This window comes from Cicer arietinum, chromosome 4 (assembly GCF_000331145.2).
Source record: "Cicer arietinum cultivar CDC Frontier isolate Library 1 chromosome 4, Cicar.CDCFrontier_v2.0, whole genome shotgun sequence".
Lineage (NCBI taxonomy): Eukaryota > Viridiplantae > Streptophyta > Magnoliopsida > Fabales > Fabaceae > Cicer > Cicer arietinum.
Window position 1 is genome coordinate 6282973 of NC_021163.2, and position 23073 is coordinate 6306045.

General features: G+C 28.1%; 3 protein-coding genes across 4 annotated transcripts; 1 reads left to right on the forward strand and 2 right to left on the reverse strand.

Annotated features, from left to right (window-relative positions):
* Positions 1–1471: 1471 nt before the first annotated feature.
* On the reverse strand, positions 1472–9734 carry LOC101499778 (probable caffeine synthase MTL2). Its single transcript, XM_004495748.4, has 4 exons — positions 9571–9734; positions 7531–7941; positions 2572–2826; positions 1472–2032 (listed from the first exon to the last, which is right to left on the reverse strand). The coding sequence occupies exons 1-4, from the start codon at positions 9643–9645 to the stop codon at positions 1667–1669; spliced, it is 1107 nt and encodes a 368-aa protein (XP_004495805.1). The 5' UTR covers positions 9646–9734; the 3' UTR covers positions 1472–1666.
* A 2524-nt stretch (positions 9735–12258) lies between these two features.
* Positions 12259–14424, reverse strand: LOC101500096 (uncharacterized). 2 transcript variants are annotated; one of them, XM_073367074.1, is made up of 3 exons: positions 14197–14424; positions 13026–13185; positions 12259–12600 (listed from the first exon to the last, which is right to left on the reverse strand). In XM_073367074.1, exons 2-3 carry the CDS (start codon positions 13171–13173, stop codon positions 12458–12460), a joined length of 291 nt encoding a protein of 96 aa, XP_073223175.1. In that variant the 5' UTR covers positions 13174–13185; positions 14197–14424; the 3' UTR covers positions 12259–12457. The 2 variants fall into 2 exon arrangements, with proteins under 2 accessions (XP_073223175.1, XP_004495807.1); XM_004495750.4 differs by having other exon boundaries at positions 14255–14421.
* A 1057-nt stretch (positions 14425–15481) lies between these two features.
* LOC101500643 (aspartic proteinase-like) lies at positions 15482–20061 on the forward strand. The gene is made up of 14 exons (XM_004495751.4): positions 15482–15664; positions 16536–16901; positions 16986–17046; positions 17172–17266; positions 17367–17479; positions 17592–17760; positions 17857–17896; positions 18153–18217; positions 18296–18409; positions 18528–18592; positions 18807–18960; positions 19065–19184; positions 19468–19556; positions 19692–20061. Exons 2-14 carry the CDS (start codon positions 16545–16547, stop codon positions 19774–19776), a joined length of 1527 nt encoding a protein of 508 aa, XP_004495808.1. The 5' UTR covers positions 15482–15664; positions 16536–16544; the 3' UTR covers positions 19777–20061.
* The last annotated feature ends 3012 nt before the right edge of the window (positions 20062–23073 follow it).

A 23073-nucleotide genomic window follows, 5' to 3' on the forward strand; every position in this document is an offset into this window, starting at 1 on the left:
CAAAAAAAGAAATGTTTATATATATATATATATCAAAAGTTATGTTCCAATAACACAATGAAATATAAGACTTTATTTAGTTGTTTATTTAATTGATTATATAAGTCTTTGAAATCTTTAATATAATTAATCATCTCAATCATCAATATTATTTAATTTATTTCGTGTCGATGATTTAACTAAAATCTAATATGATATAAGAGTCTGATTATTCCTCTATTTTCTTTTTCAAAAATTTATTGGGAGTTATTTTATAGAAACTTAATTGATTTACCATTTCTTTATGATTTGATTGTTAAACAATTTATTCATTTACTTATTTACATAAAATGACTAAAATTACTTGCAAAAGTTTATAAGAAATGATTAAATAAAAGGCATTTTAAAATAATAAAATTAAATTAAAAGAAAAATGTTATACGGGAATTAAAATTAAAGTGATTATAATTTGCAAATAACGTTTTACCTATTTAAGTCTTTATTTAAACTATCAATTTTACTATTTTCTTTAAACAAAAAAAATTGTACTCCTCCCATACTATCTTTAAGTTGTGTTTTGAAAAACTTAATTAAATTTTAAAATTAAAAAAAAATTAATTTAAAATTTTCAAAACACAAAATGTTTTATACTGAAAATTTTAATTCCCAACACTAGAAAAATTTAATTAAATTCTACTGTACTAAGAAAATTTCAGCTGTATTACATTTTAGTTTGTTTTTTATTCTTAAAAATAAAATGAATTTTTTATTAAAATATGCGATATTAGTATAACTTTAGAGATAAGTAAAAAGTTTCTTGAACAAACTAAAGAAAGGTAAGCTTTTCATGAGATCAAAGAGAGTTTTTTAGCCTTAAATAAGTTAAGTAATTTATTTTTACAATATTTTTTTCATTAATTTAGATTTTGTTTTTTTAAAATCTCTATTTTATTGTTGAGCAAGTATAATTAATTTTTTTATTACTTTGAATAAATTAAATAAGATCAACGGCATTTATTAATGGGTGGCGCAAGATCGTTTTATTTTGTTTTGTTTTGTTTTTATTTATGAAATACGTAGCTTCACTTTACAAACTCGATATTTAGGAAGTATTTGGACTCTTTGATGTGGGCCTAGATGTTTAAAATCCATTTCCTATTCGCAATAAGAATATGAGACTTTCGAGTTGGTGTGACTCTTCTTAGTTAAAAAATTTACACTTATATTTATATTCACGCCTCACATTTTAATAATTATTTTATTTTATTTTTCTTTGAATTCAAACTTTATATTTTTTAGTAAATGTTTGTGCTTTTGAAATACATTTATATTTTGGAATACTTGAAAAAAATTTGCAATACAAAAAATGTGCAAAAAACTTGAAAAATATTTTTCAGTCAAAAAATTCCAAATATAATTAGGCCAATTATTAAGTAAAATGAGTATAAGAGAAATTCAAACTCATTTACTAACAAAAATACAAAGACAAATATTCACATACTAATGATCTCACATTGAAACCTTTTAATTATATCATATATATTCACCAACACTTATAATATTTTTACTTTGACCTACACTTGCTTAACTAAAAACCTTTATTCTTTATTTATTGTTGATGCCCTTAGAAATATCTTTATTCCTTATTTTAATTTATATAAATGTTACAACATTCACTCGACCTTTTTTAAGAGTTTTTGGTCATGAACAACACTATATTAGTAAAATCTGGTGACTTTAACTCAATAAATTGTATAATTAATTTTGAAAACCTTGAAAATAATTCGTCCATAATATTTTCACCAAATTGAGCTATTAAAAGAGATTCGAATACAGCTCTATGGTATTTAGATATGAACTCTCCTCTTGTTTTGCTATCAACAATATAATCATTGATATCTTCTTGTAGGTTTGCATCCCAACCTATTTTAAAAGTCTTCAATGTTTTGATGGTAAAAGATCCTTCTGCCTTGATAACTTGTTTAACTTCCTCTATAGAGGGATGATATATAGGTACATTAAACAAGTCCAATTTAGCTTCTTCAACTAAACCCTGCAAATAATTATAAGGAATTCTTATAACAAAAAGCAAAATTTAATTTTCATTTGGGTACATGTATAACAATTAATTCTATTATATAATGATATAAATTAGGTAAAAATTCTCATGTATCTTTGAATTTCGTTGGATATCAGTACACTAAACACAAAATCAAATTATTTTAATATTAATTAAATATAAAATAATGATGTGACTTCGTATGATTGATTGTTGGATATCATACTATACTCAACTAAACTCTAATGTATGAGAGTGCAACAAACAATTTAATTATAGTATTATAGTTGTATTTTTTTTTTATGGCTAAATAGCACTTGTGGTCCCTTAACTTAATTTCAGTTAACATTTTAGTTTTTTATTTTTTTTTTCTTCTTCTTGATTTGGTCTTTTATTTTAATTTTAAATGACAATTTAATCTTTTATGTTTTAAAAATGTCAACAATCTTATGTTCTAAAGTATATATTATTTTCAAGTGTTTAAACTTTCATGCTAATTAAATTATAAAACATGTATATATCAATGATCGTACCTCTTGGACCATCTGGTTGAGTACCATGCCAAGAACCTCATAAGAAGTAATTTCACCATTGTTTTCTCTTCCAATGAAAGTAAGTACCATCACACCATCCAATGCTAATTCCTCATAGCGTGACTTTAGAAAATTATTGAAATCTCTTTCAAAATGCTCAAGATATACATCATACACCGATGGAGGGCTTACTCTTGTTATGTAAATATTTCCCTTGATGAGTGGTTCAGTTTTCTTCTTCGAATATATTGGTGCCTAATGCCATAAATGAATGCAAACGAAAATATAGAATTAAAGCAGTTAAAAGTTATATTAGAGACCCTACATGATTGAACATTGAATGTTTTTTTGTTCTAAAAAACTCACTCGTTGCATGTCTACTTTACCCATCCTAGAATGTGGGAAAATGGTTACTAGCAATGTTGGTCCAACAAATAATTTTAAAGAAATATACTTTTTTTAGACATTAAGAAATATTCTTGTTTTTATTCAAAAATGAAATATACTACTTATCGAATAAAAACTATAATATGAAATATATACTAATTAAGAAAACATTGTGTTAAATTGAGAATGCATAAGGTACTTCAACTTAATATACCAAAACAAAAAAGGGAAAATACACTGCAAGATAATAATAAAAAAAAACTATTTATGACACCAAAGAAGGGATTAGAATTAATGATGACAATTAGATCCAGATCAAATAAATACTCGTAAAAGAACTCATAATGAGTAGGGTAAAAATCATATACTATAGTATCTACTATGCACTACACATGTACTTATATAAATATATTATTTATTTATTATATTATATTAATGTGTAGTTTAATTAATTATTTGTTTTCTTTTATCTTTTAACATATATTGATATCATTGGATCATTACAATATTTATAATCAAATGATAAACGTTTACAAATTTTTTAAGAATTTGATTTTGATGAATAGATAAATAATTGTGACTTTATAACTAAGAGTTATGTCTTATTAATCGTGACTTTATAATTATACTTGCAACTTGCTATCAATTTTTTTCTTATAGATCTCGAATAATTCCGTAGTAAGACTTGTAATTTCATAAAGTATTATTATGAATATTTGAATGTGTGTTCATTTGAAATGTTGAGTTAGAAAATATTTTAATTTATAATACTTTATGATTGGATTTAAGATATTTGGATAATTTTTAAATTTAATCACAAATAATATCATTTTCTTATCAATCTATTTTAGTTAAAGTATGGGCAATGGGTATGGATACGGGCACTTATGTACTCAAAGGGTAATTGTACATGTATTAAAGTTGATACCCAATTAGTGTATGGACACATATATGAATATTTTTTTTAAATCGCGGGTATGAGGACATACACTATAGTACCCTACCCAAACCCTACCGGCCAATTGTTATTCCAAATATAAATAATTAATCACTTATTTAACATATATATAATTAATTACTAAATTGCAATACATTAATCACTTTAAAGTATTTCTACAATTTAGTGGTTCGAGAAGTATTCTAATATAGTAATATTACAAATATGTATGTTGGGTTAAAAACAAATATTTATATATATATATATATATATCAAAAGTTATGTTCCAATAACACAATTAATCAAATATAAGGCTTTTTTTAAATAAAAAAAATTGCTCTTTTAAGAAAAAAAAAATTATCCCTTTTTTGCATAACATCCTTCACATTTTCATTTACAATATTCATTTTAGAAACGTCAAATTACTTTGGATCTTTTTAAAAAGATAAATAAGTAATAATTACGATAAATGATAAAATTGGAAAATAATAATAGTTCATTTGTTAGATATTTTATTTGGTTGGTTATTTAAATTGGTTAATTAGTTATACTTAGGGATGAGAATAAGCTAGACAGATAGGTTAATTAGTTATACTTAGGGATGATAATAAGCTAGGTCATCCGTCAAGGGCTTATGGCCCGACCTACTTATGGTCTGGCCTGGTCTAACATGTTTAATAAAAAGGCTACGCTCAGACTGTTTTTAAAGCCTATTTAAATAGGTCAGGCTCAAGCTTATAAAAAAGCCTATTAGACCTGACAGACCGGCTTATATATATTTTATTATTTACTAATATTATTTATTATTATATTAATAATATTATTTCCTATTTTAAATTCTATCAATTAAACAATCACTCAATGAACATTCTATATTCAGTGGTTGTTCCATATTCGGTAGCGATTTCATATTTGGTAGTTGTTCAATTAATTAATCACTCAATAGTCGTTCCATATTTGTTTAAGAGGTAATAATTAGTGTGTTTGTTTCAGAAAAAAAAAAAACTATTATTTGACACAAAAAATTATTTTTTAGGGTTTAAAGGATGTTTGTTTCATATTTTTTAAAAATTATTTTAAATAGACTTCCAGGTCAGGTCAGACTTTTAAAAAGGTCAGGCCATACCGAAAAAAAAGCCTATAATAGGCCGTATGCCAGACTTAGGCCTAAAAAATAAATCGTAGGCCAGACTCAGGCCTTTCAAAGCTTGGTCTAGCCTAGTCTATTCCCACCCCTAGTTATACTATACTCAATTAGTTATTTTATAGTATTTAGTTGTTTATTTAATTGACCATATAAGTCTTTGAAACCTTTAATATAATTAATCATCTCAATCATCAATATGATTTAATTTATTTTTTTCAATTTATTTCATATTAATGATTTAAATCAAAAATCGAATATAGTATAAGAGTTTGATTATTCCGCTATTTTCTTTCTCAAAAATTTATTGGGAACTATTTTATAGAAACTTAATTGATTTACCATTTCTTTATAATTTGATTGTTAAACAATTTGTTAATTTTCCGCTCTTTTCTCTATTCAAAACTAATTATTTCTTCATGTTGATGATAATAAAAACAAACTCATCAAACAATGTGCATTAAGGCAACATGTTTGTCAACAAAACTATTCAAAAAACGAATACTTCTTCAATGTTTTGATATCAACTTTGTTTCAACATCAATAGATTAAACACTTACTAACAACAAAAATGCAAAATTGTTCTTGTTTCTAAAATAATCCATAATTGAATTATCATTTAAAAGTCTTAATGACCAAGAAATTGTGTATGAGATTTCGTTCAAAAAAAAAAAAATATAAGAGAAAATATTGCATGGAGCTGTAGACTCAATTCAACATCTACTACAACAAAAAAAGTAAGAAACAATATTACATAAGAATCTTGTTTATTCTTATTTCAAACGAAAAATAAATCTTTAAAAAATATTTTAGCTAATTTATTCCGGCATTTTAAAAAATTTAGTCAATGTATTGTACCGCTTCTCATTGTATTTCTTTATTGTCTTTACAACATTTATATTATTTATCGCAAGCTAGATTTACACCTTCTAACTTGCATGATCACGTTAGAAATGTAAAATTAATTATAAATTAGTTACTTTAATTAGATATTAATTATCCTAACTAGGAATTAATTGTTCAAATTTATTACTTTAGTTATGGTGTCAAAAAATAGTTATTCTGCTATATTTTTTTCTCAATATTTTCAACTTTTTCATGGTTGCATTCTATCTTTTCAACATCATCACCACAAAAATTGCATCAATGATTTTCTTTTCTTTGTCATGCATGTTTCAATGAGGTCCAGTCACCTTTTCAGTTTTCTATCAAGATTTTGATTATTAATTGGTTTCCAAATTGTTAATTGGTTTCCACCAAAGTGCTTCTCCATTCAAAGTACAAATGACATAGTATGCGTGATGTAATTCAAAAAAACCTAGTGTGTTGCTTCCCTACAACGTTGCAAATCTTTCAACCGTTGATGTTTTTGTGAGTGACATAGTGCTTCATGTGATCAAGGACCCACGAGTATTATGCAATTTCATCGTAATTAGCAACCATCAAGCTATCAAGAAAAATAATTGTGGATGCCAACAACAAAAATTATTTAATGGAGATACACTAGTGAACAAGTTCAAATAAATTATTCCTCTTTTTGAATAAAAAAGAATCGGGCACACTTGTTTAACATGTCTCCAACAAAAACTTTGTCACCATCAACATTTTCTCTTCTTCAATTGCAACAAATGGTGGATGATTTAAAACTCAAAATATTAAAAGTTTTTTTAGCTTTCATCAAAATTCATTTTTAGTGACATTTTAGTTTATATTCATAAAGATAATGGATAATTAAACCATCAAAATTCATTTTTTTCTTGTCTCAAATAAAGAAAAATTCCTTGAAAACATGATGATATTCTTCTTCTTAAATAAAATTTAATGGACGTTTTAACTTCTATTCATAAAAAAAGTGAATGGTTAAGCGTAAAAATTCATATTCTTTTGTTGTTAAATTTTTGGTATTTTAATTTTTTTTAGCTGATGTCTTTTTTAACATTTCTTTTATGATATTTTCCAAACTCGAAGTATAATAAACATATTTTAGCTTAAGGTGAGATGATATATATCTTAATTGGTTAGTTACACTAATTAGTTAGTTATTTGTTTATCTAATTGGTTATATAAATTTTTGTAATCCTTAATGTAATTAACTATTTCAATCATCAATATTATTCAATTTACTTTTTTCTATTTCTCTCTTATCAATAATTTAAATAAAAAATTGTAATATCATTATATACTATTCTATCTTGGATACTAATGCACATAATTATTTTCTTAAAAAATGGGTACAGATTTAAATAATACTGTATAATATGAGATAGAGGAAGTAATACAATCTATTGAACTATCAATAATATATTGTTTACCACAATATATATGTAGTACTAAAAGCAGTTGATGAATTACCAATAAAAAATAACTACATATATTCTTCTCTAATTTTGTGACTAATTTTAAGAATGTGTGCATTTATATGATTTGTGTCCAAAAATTATAGTAACGAAAAAAACGAGGAGGATCCTAACTTTGGTTTGGTGTTACTTACTTGTGATAGCCAATGGACACAATATGAAGAATGAAAAATGTCGATGGAATAATTGGGGAATAGTCTTCCATAAAAGCTCCCTGGTGTTGCATTCACGAAGCATGCTCCAACGTTCTCTCCTGTTTCATGTTGCATGCTTTGATGGAAATCCGGGAGTAACTTGAAAATGTTATTGAAATCATTTTCAAATAGATCATTGAGATATATTTGAAATACAAGTTTCTTATGGTTTAACTTGAAGCTACTTTTATGGATGGTGTTCAAGATATTAGAGATGGCCATAAGTGTATTTGGTCCTGAAGAGCAACCTAAATCGGCTATTTTCCAACAACCATTTAAAGTTTTCTTGGACACCATCAATTTCAACAAGTTCTCATCAAGTAAGGTTTTCACTTTCATTATCACTTTTTTCTGCATAAATTAAATTTAGTTTGGATTTCAAACACATAGTATATATAAGCATGATTCACAAGTATATGAATGCACAATAGTTTTCTATATAAAAATCGTCAAAATTTAATGTTATATATAATTATATTATATTGACATAAATTTTGATGCACCTTGTTCAAATGACAAATAATTATATATTAATGACAAATAATTATACACAAATATTTGGTCATGGACATAGTGTGGTTCACTATATATGCATTGACTTGAACCATGATTTTTAAAATTCAGTCATGAAACTTTGATTGAGTTCCATTGAATGTGAAATCTGCAGACATCACTACTTCATTTTTATTACACTATAAAGTACAAGATTATATCATATATGTAAAGCTTATTTCTATTCACTATTTTTTATTATATTTTTTATATTTATATACTTGTATCGTAAGATCATAAAATCAACAACCGCCTGTGAATTTACCACTAAACAAATTATATGAACAACCCGTACCTATGCAGATGCACGATTTTTTACCAATTTAATTTATAAAACTTCGGTTGAGTTCAATATTTATATTGCCACGTGTTAAATATTTTAATTTTAAGTATTTTTCATGAAATTATGTTTTAATTAAACTAAGATATAAAAACCTCCACAAAGGTAATTAAAATTAATTTATTTAAAGGATTGGTATCTCACTATTTCAAAAAAAAAAAAAAAAAAAAAAAAAAAAAAGAATTGACATCTCACAACTCATACATTTGTCCACATGCATGCATTGCATATAGTAATTTTTTAAAGAATAAACATGTAAATAACCAAGACATTTTGGAATTTTTTTTAAACAAATATAAGGAATATGGACGACCGATCTTTTGAATATCTTAAAAGTCTAAAAAATATATCATTTTTAATTTTTCACAAATATAATATTCAATTTAACAACATTAATATTTATTAATTGAGTTAAATTTTACGGACTTTGAACTTGTTTTTACCTAAAAGACATTTTCTTTAGTAAAAGAAAAAGAATTTTTCTAAATTTTAAGAAAAACAAAAAACTTGTGAAACGTGCTACCTAAGTAAATAGATATAAAATTTGAGGAATATCGGGTACATTTAAACATGAAAAATTGAAAAATAAACATTTTTCAAAAAGTTTACTTGAGCAATACATAAATAAAAATAGAGCTTGATCTATTGCTTCAAATTATTAAAAGAAAGTTTCCAAATTAACAAAAAAATTTAAATTGATATGTTTGAATTGGGTCCAACATGTAATGTCCCTTTCTCTATAATTAGAGTAAATTTTGTCACTAACAATAAAATAAGTTTTTACCTATGTATTTTAACAATTTATTACAAGTTGTATTTTAAAAAGTATTGTTCAAATTCGCCATAGATGGAAGGTAATATATGTATTTGTTGACAATAGTTTTTCTTAGAATTTTTTCAATTGTCTTGTGGTAGAAGCTCCTCCTAACGAACTTCATCGTTTGTTTCATGACGATTTGTGTAGTAATTGTATATTCAAGAATGTCCATTTATTTAAAAAAAAGTAAAGTACAAGAACTTTAAGAAAATTTAAGTATTTTCCGTAAAATTTGTTAACATTAAAAATATAGAAAGAGAGAAGATAATACCGGAATTAAAGAGTTTTTGGCGTAACTAGTTTCTCCCACACCCTCTTTCATTCGAAGAAGTCGCTCCATTGCCATAAAAAATAAAAAAAAAAATAAAAACTCCAACTATGTTATGATGAGGCAATTGGTACATATTTATAGAAGGAAGATAGCCACTATTTTGCTCGAATATGTTTAATGACATAACGTTCTTTCATTCATCGTAATATATCGTGTGAGATGATGCAACTGTTGCAGGACCAGAGTAAATTTTATTTCAAGAAAATTTATTTCAAGTGGGTAGTTATCTTAGGCTCTTCTTAGCTTTGAGGGTTTAATTAGGTGGCTAAATAAATCCTGTCTTAATCCCATTAAATGTTGATAAAAAATAGGTCACGTTACATACTAAAACCATAGTTGTCATATATATGGTAATGCTTAAGACACGCAAAATAAAATTCTCTATTAGGTTCATTGAGAAGGATTTAACAATCACTTCTAAGTGGTTCAATTAAAATTACACCATGACAATTTAAATGGACTATTTATAACTGAGTGCAATAAACAACTATTCGATTGAAATTTTGAAAAAAATCCTTCACTTTGAAACTTATTGAACTCGCTCATATAGATGGTATAGATGTTGCAACATTAAAACTTTCAGAAAAATATTAGAGTCATGTTAATGATTCAAATGTATATACGCGGGATTTATAGTTAACTTAAAGACTCACAGTAATTTTACTTTTACACATTTTATATGATTGTACATGTACTTACTACTTAGTGTTAAAAGTATGATATATATTAGAAGAATAATGCTTAAAAATTACAACCATTTATTATCTTAAAAAAATATTGTATAGAGGCAACAGCTATTTTTTTATAGGTGCAAAATAAATATTATTAGACAATTTCATGAATTGAAACAATGGTGCAGCTGAGGAACTTTCATGATATTCACAATGTCTACGTGATGGTGAAATTTTATTTGAAAAATTAAAAGTCATTAGAGAAGTTTTATTAGTTGAATCAAAATCAAGCTATATGATATTGAATTTTTTAACGAATTTAATTATTTTTTTATTGCATCCTTTAGCTTATAGAATATTACTAACTATTCATATTACAGTTGCACCTGCCAAAATAAGTTTTTCCAAATTAAAATTGTTAAAATCTTATTAGCAATCTACTATGTGACAAGACAAATTAAACAATATTGCTTTGATTTCAATTGAAAATATTTTTTTAAAGAACCTTACTTATGAATGAATTATTAATGATTTCGCAACAACAAAAAATGCAAAGAGAATGATATTTAAATAATTATAAAAGTTTTGATTTTGTTTGTTTGTTTGGGCACCATTTTCTTGATTCGTACGGGACATTCAATTTCTAAGGATCGACCCTGATGTCATCACAATATTAACTAGTTTTTCTATGAAACTTAAATTTTTCATTGACTAATTTGTCAAAAATTAGTCCATGCACAATTACAATTATATACAAACGTCTTTGAAATGACAAAATTTCATTGACAAATTTATCTTCAAAAAAATGATATTGATGTGAAATCAACATTGACAAACCACATATTTAGTTATAGTGTCACATCAAAATATTTAACGACAAAAGTTTATTGAGAGACTATTTTAATTGATATTTTATAATTTTAAAAATGTATTTAAAAAATTTCATGACTAAATTGATCGATACTTATAATTTCATGGACCAATTCGTATATTCACTCATTTATTAATAGAATAAGTCATACATAAATTTAATTATAAATCTTCAATAAGATTGATGGTTCTTGTTGGGCCTAACATTTATGTGTGTTTCCCTAATCTAATTTTTATATCTTTAGATGAGGTTGAATAATTGCTTTTAAAAGAAGGTATAAAAGTAGATAACGTTGGATCTTTTGTTAAAGATATCCTGCAAATCTTGAAAAAAAAAAGATGAAACTAATGATTATGAAGATTGCACAAATGAATTCTAAAGTGTTTGTATCACACAAATTTTAGGTTCAATTTGCCCCCGCCAATTTATATATATCGGATGCAAACGGATTAACCGAAAAATCCCCTTCAAGATACTTTAGAATACTTGAAATAAATTGCACATTCACATCAAACTTATTAATCAATGATAATTTACAGACTAAAATAATTTCACTAATTTGACTTATGTAACATGAAATTTGTATTGTCTTTTCTATTTCAAGTATCTCTATTTATAGAGAAACTCATACCAATTAATGAAGAAAAAAAACTTTTGAAAAAGTTTGTAACCTTTGATAACTTAATTTTATTTCAAATATAACCATTTGACCAAATAATACATTAAATTATTTAATTTTATTACATTAATATACTAATTTATTTCAAATATATTTTGAAAATTACTCTCCCAGATAATACCAATGTATTTCAAATTAGTGTCGGATTAAAAAATTTATGTTCATGGCTTCATTTTCCACGCATTCATATGTTACACTTATTTTTGTTGTTGAATATTAATACTTCTGCATGCTTCGATGATGGCCGAATAAACAAGGAAAAACTATTATCCTGAAATGTTTGTTGGTGTTGTAATTCAAAGCTGTAAACGAAACCTATGTGTGATGTTGTAATTCCGATCCATAAAATCACCGTGGTCAGACAAATTTGAAAGTATAAAAACTTACTTTGCATAGTGAGCAAATAATGAAAGTAACAATTTCACCTCTTGATACTATAAAAGGTAATTTATACCAAAAAACTTACGGATGCAAAATATTTGTAACCTGCCTCATTATGTAGATTATTAAGTTACAAGAGTAACGCGATTTCATTCTCACAACACCTCCAAATTTATCATTTCCCTATTTCTGTATGTGGGGGAAAGGAGGGAGTTACTGCCAGTGCTACTTTTTATTGTCATAAGCAGCTATATTTTGGGGTTCACATTCAGGACTAAACAAACGAACCAGCAAAGCTGTGCTTGAACTTACAGTTACAGCTCCACATGCTGCCCAACGAAGACTCCTAGGAATTGTAATTCGAGGACCTGCATCACCAACAAAGCAAAGTTTAATTCACTGTAATGAAAGACCGAGCGATTGTGAAAAATGAGCTTGAAAGTTGAAACTTGAAAGCAATGTTAAGTGGTGATATTTGGTTTGAAATTTGAAAAATTAAAAACAAGGACCAGGAATAAACAAGGGCTCAAAAGTTGTAACCACATACTAAAAAGAAATTAACAAAAGAAAACATGCAAAACATTAGTAGAATACACATTGGCACTTGGCAGAGGCGTCAGAGAGCAGAGATTAAGAACTTAAGTTGGGTTCTTATTAGGTAAAATAGCCCTCGTTGGAGATGTTCTAAGGCATGTATATATTAGAATTGAACTTTCAAAAGCTGTAGCCTGTAGGTGACTGACAGACATGCATGTATAACAGAAAAGAAGCAAGGGCAAAAAGTAGAGCAGACCATAGTGCATTCGGCAAAGGACCCAAAATCCCAAAGCTCCACCAACACTAAAGATTCCGGCTGTGTGTCTCATTAGTCTAGAACAAGGTTTTGCATCAGACCTCATGACCTCGCCATCAGAATAGCCTAAGAAACGTCTCAATGACATCGTATCAGTTACCTGCAGCGAAAAAGTAAAAGTAAGAAACAAGTGGAAAAACAGAAGATGAACAAGGCATAAAAACCTATTTGGCACAAAAATAAACAAAGTCATTCATACAGAGATGATGATTATAATCACGGGACTATATGATCATTGGATCATTGGAGGATGTACAGTCACAAAACCTAAATCAGTTGAATGATAACATGTTTCAAGTCAGGAACCGAAAAAAAAACCAAAAATCACACTCAGATTCAACTCATAAAAAAGCCTTGCTGCCTTGGCTTGTTAAATTAAAAAGAACAAGCCACAAACTAAACCACCACCATTATTTCAGTAAATACAATAGAAGCTACAAATCCAATTAGCTAATATAAAAAATTCCCAATCAATGAAAGCATCACAACCTACCACCAGTTAACATGCTTACGACAGGAATTTGAGCTGTGACATTATATAGGCAGTACTTAAATGGAGCAAAACATAACCAGAATAGGCATCCAATCAAAACTAAAACCTTGATAGCCTCTGTAAACAGAACACTTAATAACCTCTCTGCCAAATAAAACCTATGTAATGGCATTGAATTTTGAGTACAAATAGCACTACCATCTCCACGTCCAATTACAAACAAACCAATAATAGTCAGTAAACATTTTAACAGAAAAAATCCATATAAATCATGACCCACCTAAGCCAATCCTATCTTGATTCTCAACCGACCAAGTAGCTCCAAAAAAAGTCCCACAATTCAAACTCTAACGAAATGGGAGTTAACATGGCAAAAATTGAAGATAAATAGGTGGTGTAAGGCAAAATTTCAAGATATATTGCTACTCTAAGAAAAAGTTTAAGATAAAATTTCCAATCTAAGAATGAACCTCAATGAGGCATTTTCACAAACACCTTGTGAGTGCACCTATTAAACAAGAATACAAACATAAGGTATTGTCTTTCTGCATCCCGTAAGCCTCTCCAAATGAAATCAGAGAAGCACATAATTAATATAACAATCAAATACTCACTAACCCATCATTGAAAAACTGAAAGCATTCAGCTAAGGGGTTTGTAGTTTAAAGTCCTTTACCGTTCACTACTGCTGAAGCTTTCAATGATGAAACGGAAGTAACTTCTTCTCCTTTGTACCTAATTGTGGTGTGGTTCACTTGGATTTGGTCTGAATTGGAAATCACTATAACAACATTTTTAGAGACTGAAGTTGTAAAATGGAGGTGAGAGAGTGAAATATGCAAAATGTCCTTCCTCTTTTAAAAAATAAATAAATTATTATTTTTTTGACAGAAAATATTTTTACATTATCATTAATCACTTTTAATAATGTATTGACCACAAATGTTAATCTGATTAACCAATTGTGATTTCTGACCTTAACAACTATTTTTACCGGTGGTTAATGTAGAAGCAACTCATCAACCATCAAATAAACAGAAGACTTAATTTTACATTTTTTTTAATTAAAATACTTAATTTTACTATTGATCCTCTATTTTACCGTCTTTATGAAAATAGTTTTTCTTTTATAACCAAATGATACTAATATGAATATATATATTAAAAGAAAAGAAAAATTGATAGTTGGATTGAATCATATACTTTATGCATCAAATTCATTCGATATCTTTAATCAAATTATCTAATTCATTCGATATCTTTAATTAAATTACTATAGTATTATTTTAGAGATAAAAACAGTTATTTTATTTTAAAATTGAATTGTTTGATTTCTTAAGTATCACATTTGTTGTAATTTTAGTTCCAACCTAAATTTTTGGTACTAAGAGTGAGGATTGAAAAGGAAAAATTACCATTTTTAAACTAAAAACGTAAATTTTGAGGTAAACATAATAGATTAAGACCGAAATTGTAATAAATGTGATAATTAAGGGACACAAAAATTTTAATTTTTAAGATAAGAGATCATTTTTGTGGGTGTGATAAAATAGAGAGAGAAAAAATACAATTAAGTCTAAAATAAATTAACAAAGTATATGTAAAACACTAATCATGCACTTTTGAGTAGATATGAAAAATGTAGGATTAAAATACATTATTAAAATTAAATGAAGTATATTTAAAATTTAAATTTAAAATTATTAAAATTCAATCATAAAATCTAATCCATTAAATTTTAATCAAATGATGTAGAGGAGTTGCTTCACTACTTTATGAAATTGAAATTGAGAAAAGAACAAGATAGGATGGGGCTTGTAAGAAGAAAAAAAAATAGGGCATCGTTTATGTCATCGCAGATATTTTCAGATATATTTAATTACTGAATTTTATATAAAAAATAGAGAAGCCATGTAAGTATATCCATTGTATGAAGCGGAAAGAGTCCACGGTTTGTGGACGACCTTCCTAGTTTTGTGTGTTTGTGTCACTTTTGTTTCTCTCTTTCACTCTCTACCCCACTTCATCTCAGCCTCAGCTACCACCACCACGCTCCTAACGCCAACACCATCCCTTCTACCTTCAGGTTTTTCATTTCTTTCCAATTTTTAATCTTCAATTATTTAATTATACAAAAATAAATAAATTCAACTAGTATCACGAGATAGCTTTAATCATATGATATAATACGTTATCTGATTTTTATTTTTATTTTTTATTTCTCCTAGATTTGACCTCCACTATTTTTGCTCAGGTTTTATTTTCTTTATTATTTTTATGTGTCTATTTTATGATGATTGATTGTCATGTTTGGTTCAGCTAAGCTCCGTTGAGTTCTCTCCAATCATGCTTTATCTCATATTTTATCTTTCTTTTTCTTTTGAGTTTCTAATGTTCCGCATATGGATAACATGAATCTCTATGATATCATTACAGGGATTTTTTTCTTTATTGTTTTCCATTATATTTTTATTTATGTAGGAATAGCCTACTTATAAGATAAATAAATCAACTTGAATAGATAAAGATAAGATAAAGAAGACGAGTACAAGCAAATCACCCTAGATTCTATTTATAAGATGTGATTTGGGGTTCCAATAATCTCACTACTAGGAGTCAAAGACTTGGTGTCATTGTTGTCGGACAGCAGCGCTATAGCATAGCAGATTTTCATTTAGACTTTTTGTACTGCACTCAGAAAATTAACACTTTGATGATGGATTTTGTATGTAGAGTGCTTTTATTTTTATTTTTATATATAGATATATATAATTGACTTATTTCAACCATTATGTGGTTTTTGCATTTTGCCCACAACGCTATCTGCTATTTCACATAAAGAAGATTTTTTGGTGTTTCGCTATGTTTTGCAATCCTCTATTGATAACAATGTTTGGTGTCTTAACTGTCTGATATTGATCAACATACTTTCTTGTTATTCTTACCTTGTCTGGCAGATTTTCCCTATGGGGAACAAGTATTTGTTGCTTGCTTGCTGTTTGTGGGCTTTAACATGCTCACTTCTTCCTTCATTTTCCTGTGGACTTATGAGAATTGATTTGAAAAAGAGAACTCTAGATCTTGATAGTATTAAAGCTGCTAGAATGGTAAGAGAAGAGCTACGGTTAGGCAGACCCGTGTTGGGCGCATACGATCAGTATACCGGTAAACTAACCGACGATGCCATAGTACCTTTGAAGAATTATTTGGATGCACAATATTATGGAGAGATTGGAATTGGCACACCCCCACAGACCTTTAATGTCATATTTGATACCGGTAGTTCCAACCTCTGGGTTCCATCGTCAAAGTGCTATTTTTCTGTGAGTTCATCTTAACTCTCACGTCTTCACTTGTCACAAACATGCATATATTTGTGTGTCCTATTGACTAATGTTCTCCTACAGCTTGCCTGCTACACCCATCACTGGTACAAGTCAAAGAAATCCAAAACATATACCAAAAATGGTAATGCCGTCTTCTTATTATTCATATTGATTTATAGTGGCAGATGAAATCACGCAAAACGTAAATTACATGCTGCTGTACACCATTTAATACGTTCAAATGTCCTTTTTTTACTTGTCAATCAGGAACATCATGTAAAATAACATATGGATCTGGGTCAATATCTGGTTTTTTCAGTCAAGATAATGTTAAACTTGGTGATGTTGTTGTCAAGAATCAGGTGGGTGATTCTTAATCTACAAGCTCGTGCATCAAGATATATGATACAGTTATTAGAAAATCTTAGAGACTTCACAATTATATTATCCTTGAAACTGTAGGATTTCATTGAGGCTACCCGTGAAGGAAGTCTTTCTTTTGTGCTGGCGAAGTTTGATGGATTACTTGGGCTTGGGTTTCAGGAGATCTCTGTTGAAAATTCTGTGCCAGTATGGTACATGTTTCAACCTATCCTTTGTTATTTCATTTGCATCTGATTCCATGTCAGAACTAAATATGGTGAGTCTGTTATGTCGTTTAATGTAGCGATCCATTGTAAATCACAGGTACAACTTGGTGCAGCAAAATCTTGTAAGTGAGCAGGTGTTCTCTTTCTGGCTCAGTGGGGATCCAAAAGCGGAAAAGGGCGGCGAGCTAGTTTTCGGGGGTGTTGATCCAAATCACTTTAAAGGAGAACATACATATGTTCCAGTCACTCAAAAAGGTTATTGGCAGGTTAGAAAAATAAAATTTAGTTTTATCAGGAATTGTTTTCAAATTTGTGTTGTTTAAGGCAGAAAAGCTTAACGTGAATATATATACCTTTTTCAGATTGAAATGGGAGATTTTTTCATTGGAGGTTTCTCAACAGGTGACTTCATTGTTCTTCAACAATAAGATGGTTTTGTTTTTGGGAATCACTGAAAATTAAGAGAGTGATTTAGTGGTTGAAAAGTTTTAAGATTATAAGAAAACTTAAATTCTATTGTTTCACCCTATCATACTGTAGTGTTTTTTTTTTAAGAAATGTAATCTATGTAAAAGGTGTTTATTTATGGTTTTTTTTGCAAGTGTAAATTGGATTAAAAAGTGCATCTGATTGTGGAATATGTCAATGTTATTTAAAGGTGTTTGCGAAGGTGGCTGCGCTGCAATTGTGGATTCAGGAACATCTTTGCTTGCTGGTCCAACTGTATGTACTTTCATCTTTTCAAATATTATTCGCTCGCAGCTTTTCATTTAGACTTTTTGTTGACTAAGTTAATTTCAGACTGTTGTGACTGAAATCAACCATGCTATTGGAGCTGAAGGAGTTCTGAGTGTAGAATGTAAGGAAATTGTTTCTGACTATGGAGAATTGATATGGGATCTATTGGTAGCAGGGGTATTCTCTTGTTCACACCCTTTAATGTTTCTCTTTTTGCCTTGCATTGTAGTCTTTGCTCTTTCCCATTATTCAATTTCAATCCTTGGACCTAAATGAGTTTAATCTTGATTTTCAGGTAAAACCTGGTGATGTATGTTCACAAGTTGGTTTATGTTTGTCCAAGAGGGATCAATCTAAAAGGTTTAGATAGTTCTATTTTTGTTTTTGTTAAAATTAAAACGAGCTAACATTGTGTCGAACTCATTTCATTTATTGTATTGCTCTTGATTGGTTTTGGTAACTAGTTTGTTAACTTCTTTTTTGCCACTGAGAGGGTTTTAGTCCTATTCTAACAATACAACACTACCAGATTTTGGCTTAAATAGACTCTAATTTTTCTTCAAATCCTATGCAGCATGGGGATTGAGATGGTGACTGAAAAGGAAGAGGGAGAGTTGTCTGCTAAAGATACTGCTTTGTGCTCTTCTTGTCAGATGCTTGTGATTTGGATCCAGAATCAACTAAAACGGAAGTCAACCAAGGATAGAATATTCAACTACGTAAATCAAGTAAGCCTTTTGAATGATCCTATCCAGAAACCCGAGTTGTTGCTTAGATTTATCTCAACTCATTTACATGATGTATTAAATTGTTTTTGGTTTATTATTGGCAGCTGTGCGAGAGCTTGCCAAGTCCAAATGGAGAGTCCATAGTAGACTGTAACAGCATCTATCAATTGCCAAACATTTCGTTTACTATTGGCGATAAATCTTTCGTCCTCAGTCCCGAGCAGGTTAGCTTTTGAAACATTTCGTTTACTATTGAGAGGGTTATACTCCCATGAATTTATTGTAATCATGTAAATAAATATCAGGTCATGATGTTTCAAACTTTTTAAATTTGTGAATAATTTGGCATTCAGGTAGAAACATTGAACTACAGATAAACTAATAGCAATAGCTTTCCTTAAAATTCTAAAAACTTATTGCAATAATAACTCTCCAACAGATAATGATGTTACTGTTATCTATATCCCAAGGCTAATTGTTGGTTCTGAAAATGGTCTGTACTTTCAGTATATTTTGAAAACTGGAGAAGGCATCGCAGAAATCTGTCTTAGCGGGTTTATTGCGTTTGACATTCCTCCTCCACGGGGTCCTCTCTGGTATGTTGCTCTTACAACATTAATTTAATTATATGCATACGCTTGCATAGTACACAACAACCATGCTTGAAATAGACCATGTTCTAAACTTCGTCCTTTTTCTTTTCTAACACTGCTTTCACCATCTCCCTGAAGGATTCTTGGTGATATTTTCATGAGGGTATATCACACTGTCTTTGACTATGGAAATCTCCGACTTGGTTTTGCTGAAGCTGCTTAGTGACTTCTGGTAGGTTATGATGTAGAAATAATATCTTGTATTAATGTATTTTATGAGCTTTTTAATGTGTGTTGTAAATAAGCTCCTATGTAATGTAACTACTATGGCGTAGATTAACTTTTATGGATTCTTATATGTATTCATTCATACGTGAAACTATCTCTGTTAAAGCATCATGTAATACTTAGACCCAAGAAAAAGGTATCATGTAGTACGTATAATGTATTAAGTTGCTTACTTTGGCCCGAAAACGAATGAAAATTAGAAGGCATCGCTGGCAGCATATATTTACACTCTTTCATGTAGTACGTATAATGTATTAAGTTGCTTACTTTGGCCCGAAAACGAATGAAAATTAGAAGGCATCGCTGGCAGCATATATTTACGCTCTTTCATTTGATATTATGGAAAATATTACTCGGAAATAAAGTGTTTTTGTTGGAATCAACTTTAAATGAGTCAATAATAATTGGTTGTAAAATATTCACAGTATTTTATGTACATTTTTATATGCATTCCTCAAACAGCATCGCTTGATTATATGAGGATTCGGTAAATGAGTTTTGAGGAAAGGATCTTCAACATGTGTCTTGAACAATCTTATCTATTATAAGATTTATGTGAACACTAAGGTAAAATGACAAATAAATAAAACCCAAATATTATGATATTCTAGAATTTTGTTGAGTGGGAATGTCATGTCATTTTTTAAATATTTATTTATTTTAAATTAAATTTAAATTTTAAATTGATTTTGACTTCGGTATCTAGCAAAATTCCAAGATACTAAAAAATTTACCATAAAAAAATTATATTGACAAATTTCATCTAAGATATTTGATACAAATAACACAAATTTTTAAGGGCATTAATAAAATTCTTTTTAGGGTACAAATCAGAAGATGATCGCCAACCTTTTAATGTCTAAATAGATTTAGGAGCTTGGTTGTTTTATTATATTGTAAATAGAAGATTTACTTAGGGCCCTGTTAGTGACACCTTTATTATTTGTCAAGTTGTTTGTAATTGACAAGTTTTTCTATGTAAAATGGTGATTATAAGATTTGAATATATGAGTTTATGTATACTATTCAAACCCCTCACCATTAACTTCATTTTATTGATGTAATTATGAATAAATCCGGCATGTTATCAAGCCAAATTTAGCCTAAATTCAAGTTCTCTTAAATTTTTTTCCGACCAATACAAAGCTGAACAACAATAAAAAACAATTGTATAAATACATTATTTTAAAAATGAGATTAGTATGAGTTATCCGGTTGGCACTTGATTTAGCTTTTAAAGAGACACGATCAATTAATTAGGCCCTTATTTACTTCCTTTTTACTTTTCATTAGAATATAAATATAGATCTTCTTTGAAAAAGCTAGTACTTACCAATCATTGTTTTTCTTGATTTTCTTAGTACTTACAAATCTTTAAAATCAAATAGCCGATCTCTAACATGATTATTATATAAGATACGAACACTTGAAGGTTAACTAGATCCATACAAGTTTGATATTGGATATGTATTCGATAGGGAATTATAAAAGGTAGACAATAAATTATAGTATTTATAAATTATTACAATATTTAAGAGCCTTTGTCCACACCTTTATCTACTTTGCATGCTGGTAATCTTGAAGCCGTAAAATTATGGATTAAAAATTTAAAAGTAATGAACATTATACAATCGAGACGAGTGTCCTTTTCCACCTTGCTTTGGTGGGTATTTTATACAATGATTTCTCATTCAGGACACCCTTTCACTATAACTATTATTGTTGTAACAAAAGAAAAAACTGTTGCCAATTCTCGTTTAAAACATGATAAATTGGATATATCATATATATGATTGATTATTTAGATATATTCAAGGTTAAATTTCATTTGTGGTCCCTTAACTTAATTTCAGGTAACGTTTTAGTCCTTTATCTTTTTTTTTTTCTTTCCGATTTAGTCTTTTATTCCTAATAATATCAAATAAAGTATAAAAATATGAGTTTATTTGAAGATTTGCATTACGGATTTGATGAAATTTGTATTATATTGAAGAATATAATTAATTTTATGAATTTTGATTGAATTTTTTTTTGAATTTTTGTTTAAAAAATGATAACGTTGTTGAAATTTTAAAACATAAAATATCAAATTGTCATTTAAAATTAAAATAAAGGATTAAGTAAAAAAAAAAAGATAAAGGACTAAAACTGAAATTAAGTTAAGGGACCACGAATGTAATTTAGCCAATAATATATATGATAAAATTTTACTGCGGCAACTACACTACTGCGGAAATAATTAGAAAAGTGGAATTTAATTTTTTTCACATCTAATTAATTGTATGTCGGTGGTTCGATTAAACTTAAACAATTTACAATAAAAAAATTTAAAATAAAAATTCTAGTCATGTATTGTGGATCGAAATTGTGACCGTACACAATCTGAATCTTTATTTTGTTAACCAAACAATTGTTATGAATAGTATAATGTAACCATCGAATCCCCTGTCAATATTGTTTTCTGGAATACAAGCAACTTAACTATAATTAATGGACAATACCTTTCTTAATTAAATGCATATTCCACCCAACTCTATTTTAGTGAAACTTGTTTTTACAAACTATTGATGTCTCGTGTCCATTAGGGGGAGTATTTTGATATTATTGTTCTAGAATTATGCAAAGTGTGTGATTTAAGTATTTAACACAAAAATCTCATTATTATTCTGTTAAACTTGATTTTTAAAGCTTGAATGTGATTACAGCAAGGAAGCATAATCACAATGACTTAAAATAGCAATTATAATGCAAAGAAGTAATATAATAGAGACCCGTGTCTAAGAGTGCAAGTTGGGTATACCAAACTATGGCCCTTAAAACATATTTAAATTTAGGTTTTTCTAGATTCCAAAACTTAAAAGTATTCCTAAAAAAAAATCACCTAAAAAATAAAACTTTATTTCCTTCATTTTCTTACAAATCGTAACATTTAGCAAATCCTTGTTTCTGCTTATTTATTTGGGTTTATGCGCATGTTAAAATTTAATGATGGTTGATTAATTAAGTACTATAACTTGTCTTCCAGCTGTTGACCTCTGATTTGTAGCCACTTTAGATGGAGGGTTTTGCGGTGTAGGCAAAGGAAAAACTATTTATTTTTATGTAATTTTTAACAATTTAAAATATAATTTAACTCTTCAAATTTATATAAACTCAATTCTTAAACATACTCTAAGAACTAAATAAACACTTCTATTGTATTGTCAAAAATTAAGTGTCTATTTTAGAAGAT

Bases quoted from the DNA above. Each gene is read 5' to 3' on its own strand.
- LOC101500096 (XM_073367074.1), bottom strand. From the start codon at position 13,173: ATGTCATTGAGACGTTTCTTAGGCTATTCTGATGGCGAGGTCATGAGG. The intron at 12,601-13,025 runs GTCTGCTCTACT...TTGGTGATGCAG, and splicing joins CCTTTGCCGAATGCACTATG to GTCCTCGAATTACAATTCCT.
- LOC101500643 (XM_004495751.4), top strand. From the start codon at position 16,545: ATGGGGAACAAGTATTTGTTGCTTGCTTGCTGTTTGTGGGCTTTAACA. The intron at 17,267-17,366 runs GTGGGTGATTCT...TTGAAACTGTAG, and splicing joins ATGTTGTTGTCAAGAATCAG to GATTTCATTGAGGCTACCCG. The intron at 17,897-18,152 runs GTGACTTCATTG...TGTTATTTAAAG, and splicing joins CATTGGAGGTTTCTCAACAG to GTGTTTGCGAAGGTGGCTGC.
- LOC101499778 (XM_004495748.4), bottom strand. From the start codon at position 9,645: ATGGCAATGGAGCGACTTCTTCGAATGAAAGAGGGTGTGGGAGAAACT. The intron at 2,827-7,530 runs GTAAGTAACACC...TTATGGCATTAG, and splicing joins GTGTCCATTGGCTATCACAA to GCACCAATATATTCGAAGAA. The intron at 2,033-2,571 runs GTACGATCATTG...AATTATTTGCAG, and splicing joins TCAACCAGATGGTCCAAGAG to GGTTTAGTTGAAGAAGCTAA.